The following is a 20192-nucleotide window of genomic DNA, read 5'->3' as shown; positions in this document are numbered from 1 at the left end:
TCAGTGTGAGGGCAGTGAGGCAGGAGGGTTTGTTCAGAGGGAGAGTCAGGGTCAAAGTGGAGGAGTGAGATGTGGTCTGTGGAATCATTCCTACTTGCATGGGCTCTGGGATTTTATCCCCAACATTCGTAGTATAAACAAAATTCATTTTTCCCTGATTTTATTGAATGGAAGCATTTGCTTTTGGTTTTAGTTAATGGCGGCTTCCCGTATTGTCCAAACCAGAAGGTTGAAATTTGACACAAATTAGTTCCCAGACAAGCCAATTTCTAACCATGGATTATTAGGCTGGCTTGTTGAAACTAATAATAGTTTGTATTAAACCATGATTTGTGCTTACACAAAATGGGATGCGACTGTTAAATAAGACAAAGAGAAAAGGCCTAAAAACCATCCTCCTCACCATGTAGGAAGAAGGCAAAGGAAGGAGGACTTCCCAAAGAGCTGTGCTCACTCACATTACACTGAACCATGGTTTGGTGTGTTATCTAAATGATGCCATTATCTCCCTGTCAACCCATCCAAACACTGTCCCAATTCTCAGACATTCTGATACAGAAGGTGGATCTACTACTACTATTACTACAACTATTACTATTATTTAAACATAGACAATCTTGCTGCTGTTGATAAGTGAGTGACAATTTCCAAACCTTCTGGAAGAACTACAGATTTCACATAACAGTACAGTACTACTACAGGACCCAATGCAAATTCATGCCATGTCATATGTTTGCTATCATAGCACCTCTTGGGCTTTTTTAAAAGCATGAATAGAAGCAAAATTACCATGTACAACCAAACACACTCTATGTCCTTTCTGAAAAGGAAGAAAGTCTCCTCTTACTGCTTTGCTATATCTGAGTATCCCCACACATTCTGTTCACACAGTGATCATTATATCCTGTTGGTTCTCCTCAGAAACTGAAGGAGGATACTTTCTTCTTTCACAATAGAACAAGTGGAGTTTGCAGCAAACCCACACAGGATGGCAACTGGAGTTAAATACTGTACAGCAAACAGCCATCCAACTTGTTGGAAATAACATGGCAACAGCAGAACAAAACATATTGTTCTACCGTGCCACTTGGTCAGGGGGCTCAAAGAAACAGCCCCCTCTAGAAATAATAAGCATTTTAAAGGATTCAAAGCAATTCACACATTTATAATTGGCATGGGAAATGGTTGGCCTGCCAACTGTTGCTGAACCACAGGTCCCATCATCCATAGCCATTTGTCATGCTTGCTGGGACTGATGGGAGTTATAGTTCAGCCAAAATTAGTGGGCCAAAGGCTTCCCATATCTCCTTTATGACAGCTCTGGGTAGTATCTCACATTGTTATTTGCACATTGTAGGTGGGGTAGCTGAGAGAGTTATCAGGTGCCTATAGCCACCTAAAAACTACATGTAAACCTGAGCCAAGTATACAACATTGGGTTTACCCCAAGATAAGCCTATTCAGGCATTATATGCCCGAACAGGAAATATGAACACAATCAGTTCCTGGCATTTCCAGATAGGACTAGCAACTGCCATGCTTTCAGACCAGGCCTTGGGCAGAGTTTAAGCTGAATACAACCACACAAAACATTTAAAGCACTTGACTTCCTTCCAAAATTACATTTCCAGGCTGTGTTCTTGTGTGGCGCCCAAAAACATTCATTTTTGGGCACCGTGTGAGATCTCACGCCAAAAAAAGTGTGGCACACGTCATGTGACTCACCTGGGAGCTCATCCCAGAAGTTGTGTGTCCCGGTTTTGGCTCCAGAAAAGCTGGACGGTATGCAGCCATGGCAGGAGCCTCCCCTATTAGTGTAGACCAGGCATGTCCAACAGGTAGATCGTGATCTACCGGTAGATCACTGGACGTCTGTGGTAGATCACCGGTAGATCAGTGGCACCCTCCAAAGAAGCTAAAAAACTTTGGCTCCCCTAAAAAAGCTCAGCATCTTTGCCCTGCACCCCTAAAATGACCCGAACCACCAAAAACAGGGCTTTCATTCCTAAAAAAAAGTACAATGTTGCTTTCCTCTTCCCTAAAGAAGCTCAACAACTTTTACATGAACCCCCCTCCCCACAACATGGGCCTTCCTCCTTCCTAAAAAAAGCGCAACAACTTTGACCTGAACCCCTCTAAAAGGGGGTAGATCACTCCCAGTTTTTAACTCTGTGAGTAGATCGCAGTCTCTTGAAAGTTGGCCACCCCTGGTGTAGACAGTTGTGAGCTGGACCGACTGGTGCTTCCGCTCAGTATAAGTCTGCTTCCTATTTTTCCTTCGTTCCTTGAGAAGGATATGGTTGGCGCATGCCAATAACTCTGACGCAATTGGAAATACATGGACAGACGTCACAGGGAAGAAAGCCTTCTCTCGTGCTGCTCAACCATTCTTTGCGACGTTTTGTCAGCCAAAAGAGGAACATTGGTTCCTACGCTAGGTGAGAGGTGTACTCCTCAGGACACTGTGAGTGGTATAAGCAAGCTGATTCCCTCCTTGGCAGCTGACAGAACCCACGAGAATTTTAGGGACCTACTCTTAATATCTAGTTATGTACCACTTAGGGATTATTCATTTTTTTATAGAAAAGCACTACAAATGTGCATCGAATGTGACCTTGTATTTAAGCACTCACTGCTGGCAACAAGGAATTGCATGGAGGGTCGGCAGAAGATGAGTGGAGAGCCCAGCCTCAACTCTGTGCCCTGCATAAAAAATAAGTGGGTTGCCAAAGGAGGGGAAAGCCCCTCTTCTCCACACTCAATTGCAGGGGGGCGGGCAGGAGCCCTTCTGCATTCCTTTGTTTGACAGCACTAAGCAGGTTAGTAGGAATTTCTGCAGGATTGAATGGACTTATTTACAAGGTTGATCCAGTGCTACATGCATGGGTCCTTTCAGTCTCAGGCATGGCATTTCATCATGGGGCAACCTTCCAAGGACTTCGTGCCAGTGGTGGGAAGGACCAGAGGCAAAAAATGGGTGGAGTAACAGGTGGCGCTCTATTGCCTCGAAACACTAAAAGCCAGATGTTTCTACATACGCTCATCCACTACCCAGCACACACATCTTTTATCCTCCATCAAGGCAAACAAGATGAATGATCCCAGTTTAAGATTAGGCATTCCAGCCAGGAAAAAGCATTTAAGGAGAATGCAGAGCAGGGCCCTTGGTAGCCAGGATCGGGGTGTGTGGATTGTGAAGAGTACCGAAGGCCAAGTAGGGGAGCTAGGTGGGGAGGGCACGGTGTTCCATCCTTGGGCTGTTGTACACTGATCAAATAAAATATTGAGCTGTGCATCAGCAAGATCATTAGATGTGTGTGGGAGGAGGGAATCCAAGGTAGATATCATTTGACCTGCCAAATTGGTACGGTTGCATCTTCGGTACAGATTCAGTACTGAATCAGTACCATTAAGTATGCAGAAATAGACACTGCGCCTCCTCAACCAGTTTATCATAGAATTAAAGGTTTATTACCCTCCTAGATTGAGGCTGCACTCCTACGCATACAGCATAGTCATATGCATGTTTACTCAACTCATGGTACCTCCTCTGACATAAGTATGTAGAGAATGGTGGTGACACCTCAACTGCTTAAATCCCAATGAAGTCAAGATTATTTCCTTTTGCAAGGAACAAGGAGCTCTTGCTGGAAATGGGAAGCCTGTGTGGAGCTCCCCACTTCCCTCTGCAACGTCTAGTCCAGTTAACCCGACATTTCGATGTGCATTTCCTCGTCTTGTTCCACATTTCCTCGTCTTGTTCCACATAATTGGCTGCCGCTGATGGAATTGCAGCCAGAACTGTAGCAGAGAGAACAAGACTGGCTTATAATGGCTTAGACCATTGATGGCTCTGCAGTCTTTGCCAGCTAGTGGCACCAATGGTATGGACATATTGAAAACTTAAAGAGCCAGTGTTTCCCCCCCCCAGAAAACAGATTAGAAGAAGAGGTGTAGTGTGCCCATGAGAAGAAGAAAACTGTTGTTGTTGGTTCATTTTTGTTGGTTTGCCTCCTTTGTTTCTTGCACACACACACACCCGCACTCACTGCAAGCACCAGAGACAAAGCAATGGGAGGGAATTGTAAGCGGGGACAACAATGAATTCAATGAGGAGGAGGTGATTTAGGTGGGAAAGATTAAGAGCTGTGTCTATGTCTGCATAGCTTAGCAAGAAAATGCCGCAATGATGAGTCTCTAGATGTAAACGCCAAGGATTGAAAAGGATTATTCAAAGCTTTACATGGCAGGTGCATGAGTAGAAATGCAGTGGAGCCGAATTAGGGGAAATGTTAGCTTTGTATTAGGAAGAGCTGCCTGTCAGACTCAGTGACATTAGCCTGCGGAATCGTTCTTGCATTCAAAATACCAGAAGCTACAGCGTCCAGGAATCCCTCTGTGGCCAGGGAGGCCAGTGCAAAAGGTCTGCTTCATTCTCAATAGCCGCTAAATGCAATGGCTGAGCTGTGCTGTGTTTCAATAATGATGATGAAACACTTGCTTCAGTTGCTGGTGCCTAGTGCAATAAAACACTTTCATAAATGCTAGCAAGGGGAGCATTCTGCTCCCAGGAAATTCATTCTATGTACTAAGAAGCCAATAAAATGTAGAGAGATGGGCACAAAGCACTACACTATAAAATGGAGAGAAACAAATACAAGATTCTATATTTCAATGTTCTAGAAAACAACCATTGCTAGTTCAACTAACAAGGCTCAAGAGTGTCAAAGATATCTGAGAATCTGTGTGCAACTCTTTTAACACTTTTTTGTTGAGAATGCAAGGTTCACGCTGGTGCTGAGATCCCATGGCTGATATATAATCTTTAATCAAATTAGGAGTATCATTTCCAGTGCCAGGGAGAGGATCGAAGCCAATTCTGTGTGAAGACCCACATTTATAATCCTGCTGTTTTTCATTTTCACAGCACCTTCCTACTTATGCAGCTGCAGAGGGTGAGCCTTGTCGGTAAAAGCCACAGCTTTGTGGTAGGGCTCATGGTCTGCATCCATAAAAGTTCAAGGTTCAAGCCTCAGCGCCTCCAATTAAAGGATGTCTATCATCCAAACTTGTTCAGTTCTGCTCTGCTCCTCTTATGCAGGGAATGTCCTGCAGAACAACTGTGATACCTCTCTTCTTTCTTGATTCAGAACAAGCCTTTGGCTCAACCCCTTAGACCTCACCCCCTATTGAAACTTTGGGCCCATCCATACTCCCATTTGTCCCGTGATTTCAAGTCATAGGTCCAAGAGGCTGTTGTTGTTGTTGTTGTTGTTGTTGTCGTCGTCGTCCTGCCACTTTCCCTGGGAAAACCTGCTGTTTTACTACTGAACCAGGACAACCATCAATTGGGTTTTCTGCAGTATAAAGCAGCTTTATATAGTCACTAGCTGGCCCTGCACACGTTGCTGTGTGTTAGTCTGTGAAATGGAGGGTAATAGCCCCCCTTCATATCACCCTGAGCCTCAGAGTCCCCCTGAGTTGAGGTGAGATACTGTGGAGAGGGCAGGTTTCATCCCTGTGTCTCCCTCCCACCCTGTTCTGACCCATTATGTATCCCTGCTCCCTATTCGGTCCCCCATCCCCCCCCGGCAGGCCCCTACCTCCACTTGGCAATGTTGGGCCTTGTTGCTGTAAAAGGCCTGTTTTCAGTTGAAACAAAATAAAAATAATCCTTCCAGCAGCACCTTAAAGACCAACTTAGTTGGTCTCTAAGGTGCTGCTGGAAGGAATTTTTTTTATTTTGTTTCGACTACGTCAGACCAACACAGCTACCTACATGTTTTCAGTTGGTTTGGTCTTCAACACCTCTGCGGATGTGAAATGGAGGGTAATAGGCCCCCTTCAGATCCCCCTGAGCCTCAGAGTCCCCCTGTTTTACAAGATCTCGTGGCGGAGGTGGGGTTTGTGGGTGTGGCCCGTTGTTGTGGCTAATCCCTGTGTCTGCCCCCACATGTCCCGATCCATGATCTATCCTGTTTGTCCCCCCCCCTCTCCGTGACCGGCGTATCTCATGACGTTTTGAAGGATGGTATTTATTTTTGTCTTGTGGTTATTTGGTGGGGGTTTGGGGGGGGTAGTGGTGCTAAATTTTAAAGTAAAAACCCCTTGCAGTGCCCCTTGCCGTGCCCCCAAGTGCATTGCTGTGAGTCCCCCCCCCCCGGGCCTAGTGGGGACCTGGCAGGGGCCTACATAAAACAAAGGCCGTGCTGCGACCTGCGATCCGGGTGCTCGCCGTCTCCCCCCCAGGCCTAGTGGGGGCCTAGCAGCCTGGCAGGGCCCTAGGGGCCTGATAATGGCCGCCTTGGTGGTTTCAGTTGCTTGGTTGATGATAGTTACAGGTAGGTAGCCGTGTTGGTCTGAGTCGAAGCAAAATAAATAAATAAAATTCCTTCAGTAGCACCTTAAAGACCAACTAAGTTTTTATTTTGGTATGAGCATTCGTGTGCATGCACACTTCTTCAGATGCACTTGAAACAGAAGAGTCAGACCCATATATATATATATATATATATATATATATATATATATATACACAGAGGGTGGTGGGGGTGGGTGGGAATGGGTGATGGGCTGATAGGAGTGGTAAACCTGTTGATGGCTGTTAACGACTGCTGATGGCTGCAATTGGTCCTGCGGGGGAAAAGCAAGGGCTGAGGCGCTAAAGAAAGCTTGATCATACATAATGAGATAAGAATCCTATGTCTTTGTTCATCCCAGGTGGCTCCATGGTTTTAAGCTTGGTAATGAGTTCCAATTCAGCAATGAAACTGGAAAGAGAAGTTGCTGAATGGGAATTTCGAACACTGATTAGAATACACCTGAAGGCAGCCCTGTATAGAGAAGTTTTTTTACTGTTTAAATTCTAGTATGTTTTTATATACGTTGAAAGCAGGCCAAAGAGGCTGGGGCAACCCAGTCAGATGGGTGGAGTATAAATAATAAAATGAGGGTGATGATGGAATAATATAGGACATCCCTATTTTCATCAGAGAAATGTTGGAGGGTATGTATTATTTAAAACAAAGGAAGTAATTCCAAACAAAAGCAGCGCAGTGTAGGTTAAACAAAAACAGAAGAGGTCCATCCTACAAAAATATTTGAATTGTCAGAGGCCAGAGGCCTGTGTGTGTCTTCAGAGTACAGGGGAATGTATACAACAGATATGCTGGATGCCCCTCTGTGGGGAGGGAATCTGACAATTCAGAGGCAAAAGAAGACCAAGGAAGAATTAAGCTTGCTTTTCTTATTGCCATATGCCCGTTGGGATAGGCAGGCAAAAAGAAAACAGCAATGAAAGATCAGTGCTGTGCTCGCACATACATAGCCATTCATGGTCTGCTGGAGCTTGTTAAGCTTTTGATGTTTGGCACCTCTGGCAGAGTGTGAGACTGTTGTCCCCAAGCTCCGAGGCACATTTGCAACACAATGGGGAACAGGCAGCAGAAAGTTCACACTGCTGGATTCCTCACATCTTACTTCAACACAAACCTAATTGTGTGTGTTTATCTCAAGAAAGAGGCTGAGAGAAATGGGACAAGTGGTGCTTTGTGCTAGGAAGGTGAGCAAGGAAAATGGAAGGTGGGGACATAAAGAGGCACACGGCTGTTTATGCTGCTACATCAGAACAAAACCGAGCTAGACATTTAGGCTGTTTGTTTGTAGGACGCTATATTCAACCAGCAGTCAGTGGGCTTGCTAGGGAAGAACTCACATTTGTAAAACCAGTCTTTGCCAAGAGACTCTTGTTTTTAAATTTAAATGCCAAAAGAAAAGGTTTCCCCACTCCCACTATCTGCAAATGAAGTTGTGCAGTGGGTATTTCCACTCACTCACCCACCTTTGTTAAAAATCTTGTTGCTATTGCCTATTGATGCCATCCCTGCCTGCTGTAATGCAAAATAGCTCCAGGTTTTTGTGTGGCTTGGTCCTGAATGAGTTGAAAGTAGCCAGTAGACGTGCCTTTGAGGTTGTTTACCTTTTACCGTTGAGGTTGTGATTTCTGCTTTGTAGGGGGTTGGACTAGGTGACTCTGTGAGTCCCTTCCAGCTCTACAATTCTATGAGGTGCCAGAGGTTACAGCTACCTGCAGAATCAGAGGATAATTTGTTTTTTTTGATGACTATCAATTCTCATTGTCCTGACTGCTTACTTGATTTTTTTGTGTGTGTTGCAGATAAACATATATTACAAAAATCTCATTGAAAGGAAGTAAGCACTATGACACTGTCCCTGGAACTTCTTGTCCCTTGGGGAAGTGGCACAAGCAGAAGCGTATTATAAATTAGCATTAATTTTTAAAAGTGGAACGTAACACAGGAGATTGTCAGCTCTAGCTTAGTTTCAAGGTACTTGTGGATATTGCCAAGAAATAATTCCTATATCAGTTTTTCCTAGAGTTCAAGCAAGTAATTTTATTTTCATACAGAATAATCATTTCCAAGTTGGTCATAGAAGTGCTTTTGGGCTTGCTGATCAGAAGGTCGGCAGTTCGAATCCCTGTGACGGGGTGAGCTCCTGTTGTTCCGTCCCAGCTCCTGCCCACTTAGCAGTTCGAAAGCATGTCAAGTGCAAGTAGATAAATAGGTAGCGCTCCGACGGGAAGGTAAACGGTGTTTCTGTGCGCTGCTCTGGTTCGCCACATGACCCAGAAGCTGCGGACAAACACTGGCTTCCTCGGCATATAGAGCGAGATGAGCACGCAACCCCGCGACTTGACCTAACGGTCAGCGGTACCTTTACCTTTACTTTTAAGGATGTTAAAGGCTGACAATTCTGACAGAGGCTGGAAAAGTTTACCTCAACAATTCTATTGCTGAATATTTAGATAACTTTTGTTAAATTATCCCAAGTTCTTATTGCTGCCTGGATTTGCATGCTAATAAATCTCAGGGGAATAATATGGAGAGCTAATGACTAGCCTATGATCAGTTGAGGATAGCATGCATGCTGCTCTTTCAGACACACTGATTTGTTGGTGTCTTTCCCTACAGATCATCAGAAGCTGGAACGAGAGGCTCGGATCTGCCGTCTCCTGAAGCATCCTAATATAGGTAGGGAAGAATCCTCACCTCTCTTTGGGATAATGAGTCCATTCATCTGATGGGAATGCCTCAACTCCAGTGTTTGTTCCATGAAAATTGAAAGTTGAGGGTCACCTGTATTTTACTTTTGGTATGGAACAGCATTCCATCATGTGAACCCCCCTTTTCAGTCTGATGTGGTACCGTCCTGAAAGATGATAACTAGACCTGTGGGGAAGGCTCACTCTAGGTTTGAGGGGTCCCTGTGCAAAGTGTCATTTGGTGAGCCCCTCCTCTGTAAACAGACTTGCCTGTCTGTAGTACCAGCGCAGTGCAGCTGGGTCTAGAACCCCACCCCCCACAAAACCCCAGGAAAATCTTCTCAAAAGTTGGGGGTCGTCTTATACACCGGGTCGTCTTATTAATACGGTGAGTATATCCCAAACTCTATATTTTAACTGGGAAAGTTGGGGGTTGTCTTATACACCCAGTCGTCTTATATGCCGGAATATACAGTAATTGGATGGATATGTGTCATATGAAAGAAGCAGGCTAGAAGAGAGGGTGGGAGAATTAGCCTCAAAAAGCTAAAGCCATGATGCTGATTTGCTCTGTCATGTTCCTGTGCTCCTAGAGCTGGAGTTGTTCCTGCCTTGACAGTAGCTACCTACCTAATGGGAGCATTCGGGCCCAGCTAACAGACAGGCCCGTCTTAACCACATCCAGCGCCATAGCGCAAAGGTCCCTCCGGCGCCCCCTCCCTTCCCAAAATTTAGCCTGGGGCAGAGGGCACCGTTGGGGAGGGAGGGAAACGAAGATAGAAGCCGCCACCGCCGCGGGGGCTGGAAGATGGCAGTTGGGATGGGGAGGAGGAGGAGGAGGTGGCAGCAGCAGCTTGGAGAGGTTCTTTGGCGGAAAGGAGGGCGAGGCGCTGGGCGCTGGCGAGGACGAGCAGGAGAAGACGCTGTTGAGCAGACTGTGCCGACATTCCGGCGGCGAGGCAGGAGGACTCCCCTCCGCCCGAGGTGCCTCAAGGAGCTGCTGCTGCTGCTGCCGCTGCCACCCTCTCCTCCTCCTGGCCGCCGCGAGGGGCTGCTCCTCGCATGCTCGCGCTGAGGCGGCGGGAGAAGAGTTAGCGAGAGAGGAGGGAGGGAGGGAGACGCTGCCGACACCGCGTTTTATTCCGGTGCTGCTGCCATGGTGCCGACGGGAGCTCACCCTTCCCTCCCTCATGCACATCGCCGGCACGAGTCTGCTGCAGCTGCTGCTGCTATTGCCGCTGCCTCAACAGGCAGCTCGTGCGCTTCCCTCACCTGTGTGGCTTCGGCGGCCGCGTGCTTGTCCTCCTGGCCCTGCTCCCGCCAAGTGAATTTGGCCTTATTCCTTCTCTCTCTCCCCGCCAGCCCTCCTCTTGCGTGGGGCTGGTCGGAGCCCCCGGACCTCTTCCCTGGCGCCCTCCAGCGCCCGGCGTCGTTCCCCGTGCCACTAGCCTCTATGGCTAAGACGGGCCTGCTAACAGACCTTTCCATTATATGATGGCTATTAGTCAAATCAGCAGTATCAGCTGCAGAGAACCTGCCGGGCTTTTGTACGCTGCGTAAAAGCTAAACACACTTAGCAGAAAGCTTTGGTGCTGTAGGATGATAATGCACACATAGACCAGAATTAACTTATAAGATGGATGTTAGCACAATGAAGATTTGGGGTGAAGGAATGGGACCTCTTTATCATGCTGATTTACCTGGCTCTTTCACAAGGGTGATGATGTTGGTCTGCCCTTGAAAGCATAACTTGCTCCCAGTCAGTTAGGAGCTGGGGATGAAAGCAAGTGAGGCACAAGCTGTAAGTCTCACCTTTGAATATTCTATGTGCACTGCTTGTGAATAATTCCCAGTGAGACTGTCTTCTGAGACATATGCTTTGGACTGCATAGTAGTCCGATTCTTCAACCCTGGACTACTGTACATCCTAACATCCAATGAGAATAAAAAAGAATGCTGGTTGTAGTCCACAAATGGAGGTGTGCATATTCACTTCCAGTTGCTTCTAAAAGCATCCACTTTAAAAAATACTTTCTCCTCCAGGTGGCTGACATAATAGGGGAAGCTTTTCCAGTTACTTACTTTTTTTATAGAAGGAAATGCTTCAGGTTCACCTCCCACCAGGTTTCAGTAATACTATCCTTTATTAGGAGCTCAAATTCACCTTGCTTGTTTCCCATAATCTGTGCATTAGTATAACTGAAATGAGCCATTCCCTCCAGTTTATTTTCAGGATCACCTTGCCCCATATTTCCCACTCAATGATTTTGATTTGTGCGACTGGCTCCTCTTTAACAGCTGCTTGATAAGCAACAATCAGCTTTTGAAGCTTTCATGGCAAGGAAGCATTAGCACTTGCCAATGTCTACTGATCAAGTGCATAGAACAAGGGCTAGTTTTAAAAAGTTGGCAACCCTATGTACCGTGTGCACCAAGGCTTTCCATCTTTACTTTTCAGATCACTTTTATTCACTGACAAACTGACTTCTTACAATTTTAGGCTGCCCAATAACAAAAAGTATTCTGGGTGGCTTACAATAATAGTTGAAACCGCCAGATCTACAAATAAGCTGATAAAAACCACAGAATCTTAACACAGCCTCAAAGCACAATTTTTGGTTTATAAACCACAGTCGTTTGCAGGATCCATCCTTTATCCAGAAGCTTGAGTGCAAAATATGTTTGGGTGGAATGTGCTGAACATCCTTGGCTGGTCCTCTTGCCCTCTTTCTGTCTGTAACAGTAGTCTGTTGCCACTGCTTTGATTTCCATCTCACCCATCCTTCTCTCTCTCTACACACACACACACACACACACACACACATGCTCACACACATGGCCCCTGCTTTATAAATGTTTCAGATCATAAAGAGCCTGTCAGGTTCAATCTGTCTTGGACAAATGGCTGCACAGCAGCGTCAGGTCTCTTTTACATCAGGCAAAACCACTGACTGAGCTGGACCAAGCTGTTACTATGACAACAGAGGCCCTTCCTCTTTCCCCCTCCCTTTTTCCCTTGCCCCAACTGAATGGATGCTTCTTTAGAGCTAAAAAATAAAAATCCACGTAAGAAGAAGACAATGGAGTTTGGGATGCATGCGGGGTAAGAATCAGGTGCTGGGACGGCAAAGGAAATGATTCTTTTCTCTTTTACTCCCAATTTTCTTTTCTTTTTGAAGATTTTATTATTATTATTATTATTAATATATAATAAAGTGGGTGGCGCTGTTGGTTAAACCACAGAACCTAGGCCTTGCCGATCAGAAGGTTGGTGGTTCGAATCCCTACTATGGGGTGAGCTCCCGTTGCTCAGTCCCTGCTCCTGCCAACCTAGCAGTTCAAAAGCACGTCAAAGTGCAAGTAGATAAATAGGTACCACTCCGGCGGGAAGGTAAACGGCGTTTCTGTGTGCTGCTCTGGTTTGCCAGAAGCAGCTTTGTCATGCTGGCCGCATGACCCAGAAGCTGTACACCAGCTCCCTCGGCCAATAACGGGAGATGAGCGCCGCAACCCCAGAGTCGTCCGTGACTGGACCTAATGGTCAGGGGTCCCTTTACCTTTATTATTATTAGCATAATGTAACCCCCTAACAAGACTAGACCAATACTGTCTAAATTGAATGTAGACGCCAGTGTGGAAAAACTCATTCTAATGGAAAAGAAATGTAATTTGTCTATTTATTCAGTGCATATGTCACCACATGCTTATAAAAAGCCTCAGGCTAGGTAGCAGCAATTAAAAACAACCATTAAAAAATCTCAGCAATACAATAAAATTAGTTAAAAATAAACAGCATTGACAATAATGCCGTGGCTCCATCTGGCACCGAGTTCAGATCTCTGCCAGGCTATTTTGGTTTGCTCAATACACATTGTGCTACCAGGTGGTTTGTTTTTTAAGGTCATCTCCTATTTTACCAGCAATGCTGCTGTTCATTTGCCCAGCAACTCAGTATACAGAAATGTATACATTTCTGAGTGCAAGGCTGTTAAAACAGAGATGTAGAGATAGGAAGAAAAGCGACATCTGATCTTTTATTCTGTGGTCAGGTGGTCAGTATTTTTGCCAAAAGTTTTAGAACTCAAACCATTATATGCATAATACAATATATTCTTTAGTGGATGTGTGTGGATGTGTGTGTGTGTGTTTGTGTGTGTGTGTAAATAACAAGCAACCCTAAGGTGTTCACCAAAAACTGGTGGAATGGGTCACCCTAATGCAAGGGTAGGGAATCTGTAGCCCTCCACATGTTGCTGGACTACAACTCCCATCATCCCTGCCTGTGGCCATGGTGGCTGGGGCTATTGGAAGTCCAATAATATCTAGAGGGCCACAGGTTTCCCCATCTACCCGAGTGCTTTGGTTTCAGCATCTGATGATGTTTGTCTTTGATCACCTTGCCTCTGTCTCCCAAACTACCCAATGTCTTTGTATGTGGTTTGCATGGGTGTCATGGAAGCAATGCACACAGAAGAATCATATCCTTACATCCAGGTTATGATGCCAGTTGTACTCCAATGTGCTGTATACACCATCAGCTGCAACATCTGTGATATAGGAAGCAACCAAAGATAGACCAAGATCTGTCAATTTTGGTTCTCCCAGATTTTCATTTTTCCAATCTCACATTCAGTTCTCTCTACATTTCTGCAATTTGTGATTTTTATAATAAAAAAATCCCCATTAGAATCCATCAGTAGTCTAGTGTAAATTTCTCTTAACAAAAAACATTTTTATGCAGTGTTGATTAATGTACATATTTTGCAAGCGTTTCCCCCTAATACAAGGCATTTTAATGTTATTTTCACCAATATATTAATTTTAATGCATGTTTCCCCTCCCCAATAGTATTCATATTGTTGCATAAACATTGATTGGAGAACTACACTGCAACATTTGGAGAAGTGCAAATTTCAGAGGATGACTGTGTTTTAGCTCTCACTTGTTTTGGAAGGTGTGAATTAAGTAGCTTTCCCTTTAAATGCAAACTGAATCAAAATTCCCCCCATCCCTACAAAACAACCCTAAGGTAGGAGATGACTGGGCTGGAGAAAAAGTGTTGGTACTTTCCCTTCTTTTCTTCAACTCCAAAATGCACTTCATCTGTGTGAATCGCTGCACACCAGAACAAAATCGAGCTTGCAATAAATTGTGGAGTGCTGCAGCCATGGCTTTCCTATTTTCTCAAAGGGATGGAATAGTTAACATTGCTGACATCTGAATTCACATCTCTGGCATTTGAGTTAATCCCACACTGAAGAGGAACAGGCAGTTTATGCCTCTGAAGACAATTGAGAATGACACTGTGCAGACTCATTCAGTTGCTTTACATAGCTCTTATTGTGTGCATTTTCTCTGCAGCCATAAAACATTCACACACACCTGCACACCCTACAAATGAAAACCAAGATTAATTAGAGTGAGTGTTCAACATCATTAGATACCAAATTGCCCTTTTGTAGGTCATTCCTCTTCATTTTTACTCAGAGTAGACCCATAGAAGTTAATGGACGTGGCAAAGATGGAGCCATTAATTTCAGTGGGCCTGCTTTGAATACCACAGTTTTTCATTTTTGTATCTGTTTTGTTGCACACAGCATTAGCTTTCCCTTTTGTTAGGGTGCTCAGATGCAAAAGAAAGTGACAGGACTCCTGTGTCATCCCCTTGCGCCTTTAATATTTTATGTTAGAAGAGGGATGCTGCTGGTTCTGCAGGGCTGGAAGAAAGCTACTTCTGCATTTCCCGTTTTTATGCAAATGTCACAGGCTGCATATACATTCAGAACATATTTAAAGCACACACCCCCACACCCCCAAAATCCTGGGAATTATAGTTGTTAAGGGTGCTGGGAATTGTAGCTCTGTAATGGGTAAACTACAGTTCTTAGGATTCTTGGGGGGGGGGTGCGTGTGCGGGCGCTTTAACTGTATGGTGTATATCATTAACTCTAATCTTTTCACTTGGCCATCTGATACCCTATTAGGGTTGCCAGCTTTTCAACGAGCCGAGCTGCTGTAACGCTGCTTTTGAACAGCAGCTTGATTTTCATATACCTCTATATCTATCTATCTATCTATCTATCTATCTATCTATCTATCATCTATCTATCTATAATATGAAATAAGGGCTGCCACCTACATTTCATCTCCATATTGAAAAAGCTACACTTGCTGATTTTCAAAGCTGCTGTTAAAGGCACAAGAACAGACCTTGCCATGGTTCCCTCTGGTCATCTGGCAACTCTGCCCCCTGCGTGGCAGTGCTTCTCTGTGGGAACAGACAGGATTGTGTTAACAGAGCAAGATAACTGAACAAGACCAATCTGGTAGCTATTTATACCCAGAAAGCCATTCTCTCCTCTCCTCCCCTCACACCCCCACTGTTCACTGCTGCCTGGAAACTCAGGAGTACAGTTCCCAATGAAAGCAGCACAAACAGGGTAATTATCTACTGATGATCTAAAATGAACCAAAATGCTGCAGGCTGGAATTAAAGAGGAGAATTGATGCTGCCAGGAGGAGCAGAGTGATATCTGTGGTGGCACAGAGACAGAGCCATGTGCAAAGGGCTGAACCCCTGGCTTCTGGGGCTGGGTTGACCCTAGTTTACGAGGCATGTCCTCTGTGTTGAGTCTTCACTTTATTTAAAATTGTGAGGAAGGCGATCACCTTGACTCTATCCCTTCTGAAACATAATAAAAAGAGGAGTACTTTATGAAGGGATTTTTCCCTCTCAAACTACATAAATAAATAAACATAAAATGATTACAGTAATAGCAAAATAGATTAATGTTATCAGGCAGTTTGCTATCTTATGCTTGTGTAATGTTCATGCATCCTGTTCAGTGCAGGGCAGTGTTTTGGCTTATAGGGTGTCAAATAGGCCCCTAACTGTGGCCCAACATCCCTTGCATCCTGCAAAGCTTACCCCAGTAGCCTATGTGTTTTCACAATTCCCTGCTATAGGGATGCTGGAGAGCTTCCTTGCCCAAGGCTGTGAGTTGGTAAGCAGCAGTCTTGGGTGGAAGGGAGGCCTGTTGCCTCTAGCTCTGTAACTAGCTTTACCATGGTGGCTTATTCCCTCCCTGCAGCTGAATTCCTTCACTCAACACATAATTAGCTAATCTTCCTTACAGTGTTGCTGAGGGGAGAAAAAAAAGTAGCCTTGGTTCAGATACTGGATTCTCAGAGAGGCGTTTTGTATAGCATCACCTGCACCTACTGGTATAGTTAAGCTTAGTTTTGGATTTATGGTTGAATATCTACTGTAGTCATTGATGAATGGGTCCCCTAGCATCCCTCACTGCCACCACCCCACTTTAAAGCGGCTCTGCTTTAATTCAAGTGGTCAGTTCTAGAGTCAAAAGGCATCGCTCTAAAGTGGTCTCCTTTATGCTTCGGCGGTGTTGCGTGTTAAGGAGTCATTCTGCTCTGCCTCTAATTATAACAGTGAAGGTCTGGTGTGCCTTTTCCAATCCATCTATTCAAACCTTTTCATGCTCATTGAATAATTCAGTTGCTTGCTATTCATAAAAGAGGCATGCCTTTTATGCAACTGCATTTATGTTGTGACTTCTAGAAAGATGGAGAGCTGAAAGCAGGCGAGCAATTTGGCCCCTTCCTGATGGAATGAGTGGGAGGTTCTGGCTGAGCAGAGCAAGAAGCAAAGAGTCCTTGTTTTTCTTCCCCAGAACGACTCTATTGACTGGAACAGCTCTTCAAGGAGTCTCATGATCCCAGGGCCTTAACAGAGGCTATGCAGTATTAAATCCCCATAAGTCTGCACTTTCTGAAACAAAGCCTCCATGGCTCATGCAATCATTCAGCTGTCTGTTCTGGACTGCAGCATCTCCAGGGAGGGCTGGGAAGGTCTCCTGCCTGAAACACAGGAAAGCCACTGCCTGTGTAGGTAGACCAATTGTCTGACTCCATACAAGGCAGCTTCCTATGTATACAGCCCAACCTGGAGATTTCAGGGATCAAACATGGAACCTGCTGTGTGAATGTTCTGCCAAGAGCAGAGGTTCTTTTAGGGTTCAGACAAGGCAAAGAACACACAGGTTGTTCCTTGAGAAACATTTTATTTACAGGCAGGATGAGAAAACAAAACAAGGAACAAAGAGCAAAGAAAAAGGCAGGCAGGTTATGTCCATTCTGTTGCTGGGAACCCCCCCCCCCCGAACAATCATGGTCGGACTCAGTGGCATGCAATCAGTGGACTAGGGGGACTAGGCTAGTGCCCTAAATGTTCCCCTGGTGCCTCCTTCCCAAAGCCCAGGAAGCTCCTGCCCAGTTTAGGGAAGGAGGTGTGATGCTCTGATGGGTCCAAGAGCCCTCCCAACACCTTCCCTAAACCCACCTGGCTTTGGGAAGGAAGCAGGAGGGCCCCAGTATCGTGTCAGAGACCTGGCACCTCCTTCCCAAAGCCTGGGAAGCTTTTGCCTGGCTTAGGGAGGGAAGCGCAATGCTCATGCTTGCAACACCCCCCCCATCCACCGTCCTCACAAGCTGGCGCCTCTAAGAAAAATTTCACCACATGCCACTGGTACCTTGTAAGCTGGCCTTTGGCTTGGCCTTCTAGGATCTATTAGAGGACACTGTGCCATTGCCTGGTGTTTTATGGTGATCAACTGGTTCATCGTTTTTTATAAGCTGCCTTAGGAGACATTTTAAATAAAGGATCCAACCCTCCCTCACTTTATCCCAGCAGTGCTTTATCCTAGCTATCACTTTTCTCCTTGCCCAAATACTGGAGAGAGAAATCAGACAGAGAGATTAGAGAGGATACAATTAAGAGAATGACTAAGATCAGGGGTCCCCAAACTAAGGCCCGGGGGGGGGGGGATGCGGCCCAATCGCCTTCTCAATCCGGCCCGTGGATGGTCCGGGAATCAGCATGTTTTTACATGAGTAGAATGTGTCCTTTTATTTAAAATGCATCTCTGGGTTATTTGTGGGGCATAGGAATTTGTTCATATTTTTTTCCAAAATATAGTCGTCCCCCCCAAAGTCTGAGGGAAGAAGGCCCCCTGCTGAAAAAGTTTGCTGACCCCTGACTAAGATGGTAGACTTGGCCAGGTGAACCAAAGGAGATCTTGGGTGGCAATTAAGTAACAGTGTGAGAGCTGCTTGCTCCCCTTCCATGGACACATATATAGAAACATTCATGTCTTTGGATGGAGGGCTGGATTTTAATAAGTGCAATCAGGAGTGAGGTTATCATCAGAGTGAGCAGGTAAGGCATTATCAAGAGACGGAGAAATTTTGGGGAAGAAGTTCTGCAGGGCTGAATGGGTGGAATAGATAGCCTAGAATTAGAGAGAGGTCAGGAATCAAAGCCACCTGGTGGAACAAAGTCTGGGTTCTACAAAGGATGCCACTTTATGTTGTAAATTGGGTGGATATAATTAGTGCTGGTGGCTCTGCCCATGTAGTCCTCATTTACAAGCACATACCGGTAATTGCTGCACGTGTGAATAGGGCCTGCCCAGGTAAGATCTGTCCGTAAACCCTCCTGTTTTTAAAACAAGCAACTCACTAGTCAATAAATCAAAGCCATGACAGCTCTTTTTCAACTTCCTTACCTGAAAAACTATACATGTATAATACCAGGCACCTCCATGTCTTGTGTGCAGATATGTGTATGCTGTCTCAGCTCGCCCTGATGTGCTTAGAACATCCCATTTGGTCATTTTTAGGGGAAAAAATCCTTCTCTTCCTTTAGTGTTCAATTAACCAATCTGATTTAACCAACATCACTTGAATGGAATAGCTGGCATTAATTTATTGAGGTGTGAAATCCAATTATGGAACCATTTGGTCCTTCAAGAGAGCATAACAAACTGAATCTATGTAGAGACAGCTTCTGGTGCCCTTCTCTCTCTCTGTCCCCCCCCCCCCACTGTTTCCTTTCTAATTTTTGTGGCAAATTGGGATGGAGGAGGAGGAAGGACTTTGACATTGCCTGGTGAGTAAGCAGCTGCTTGTAGGGTACATTGCTGTTAGCATGAAGGAACAGCTCAGCCTCTTTGCTTGGGACCCGAAAGGAGCCTTATCCCAGGCCAAGCACTTGCAGAGCATACTTCTTATCACGGCTATAATTCCACAGCCCTTGAGCCAAAAGTAAGGAAGTAACTAAGGCCAGTTCAATACATTTTGCAGCTTGAGGCACAGCGCAAGATGATTCCACCCCCTTCCACATACAGAAGTCAACTGGACTGGCACAGCATGGTCCACCGCAACTGAAAGCAGCAGGCCACCTAAGGGGGCACACACAGTAAGCCACCTGACATGCACAGAGCACAAACTATGGAATTTGCTCTCTCAGGAGGTAGTGATGACCACCAACTTGGGAGGATTTAAAAAGAGGATTAGACAAATACATGGTAGGTAAAGCTACCAATAGCTACTAGTCAACAATGCCTATGTTCTATGACCACTGCAAGAGGCAGTATGCCTCTAAATACTGTTTGGAGAGTGTTGTTCTGCTTTCAGTGCTTTACCACAGCGTGAGAACAGAGTTTTGGACTGGGTAGGCCTTTAGGCAGGTCCAACAGGACCCTTCTTCTTACCTGTTCTTCTGTACCTCTCCACTGTTCCCTGCCATTCAGCATTCGCTGCCAGAAGGAGCTGCCTCACTGTACCCCAGAATTAAGTGTATATTGGTGCTAGCAGGACAATTCTAAACCCATTAGCTCAGCTGTACTTGTTGTGTATTGAGTCAAAGGATTTTATATCTGTATTATTATTGTCTGTATTTGCATTAGGATAAAGTAACTGCCTTTTGGTTCCAGAGGGTACAGCTACTATTGGTTCATTTAAGCTGCTGTATTTGGATCCTCTGTCTTATTGGTTTCCTCCAAAAGGCAGCACTGTGATTGCTTGATATTGTTCCCTCCAAAATGTATCCCTTCCTAGCTAGTCCCCTGTCCCTATAAATGTAGCTTTCCTCTCCTCAGTCTTCAGTCTTGTTCACTTTAATAAAGAGCTGTTACTAGAGAACTGTCTCCAGCATGTTTTGTCAAGAGAGCTGAAATCACAAACCCCACGTCACAACAACTGGCGACGAAGGTGGGATCCGGAATGCTGAGGAGCGGTTAAACACAACCCTGCCTCAGAGTCCGGATTG

General features: G+C 45.2%; 1 protein-coding gene across 2 annotated transcripts in view; it reads left to right on the top strand.

The window, feature by feature from the left end:
- The window catches only part of CAMK2A (calcium/calmodulin dependent protein kinase II alpha), a 119207-nt gene that overhangs the window by 46691 nt on the left and 52324 nt on the right, over nt 1-20192 (top strand). For both annotated transcript variants that reach the window (XM_088663162.1, XM_088663163.1), the window contains exon 3: nt 8994-9053. In XM_088663162.1, coding sequence (XP_088519288.1) covers nt 8994-9053 — 60 coding nt within the window. The remainder of the gene's footprint in view (nt 1-8993; nt 9054-20192) is intronic.

The sequence above is a fragment of the Zootoca vivipara genome, chromosome 2, assembly GCF_965207765.1.
Source record: "Zootoca vivipara chromosome 2, rZooViv2.hap1.1, whole genome shotgun sequence".
Classification (NCBI taxonomy): Eukaryota; Metazoa; Chordata; class Lepidosauria; order Squamata; family Lacertidae; genus Zootoca; species Zootoca vivipara.
This window is presented reverse-complemented; position numbering and strand designations above follow the sequence as displayed.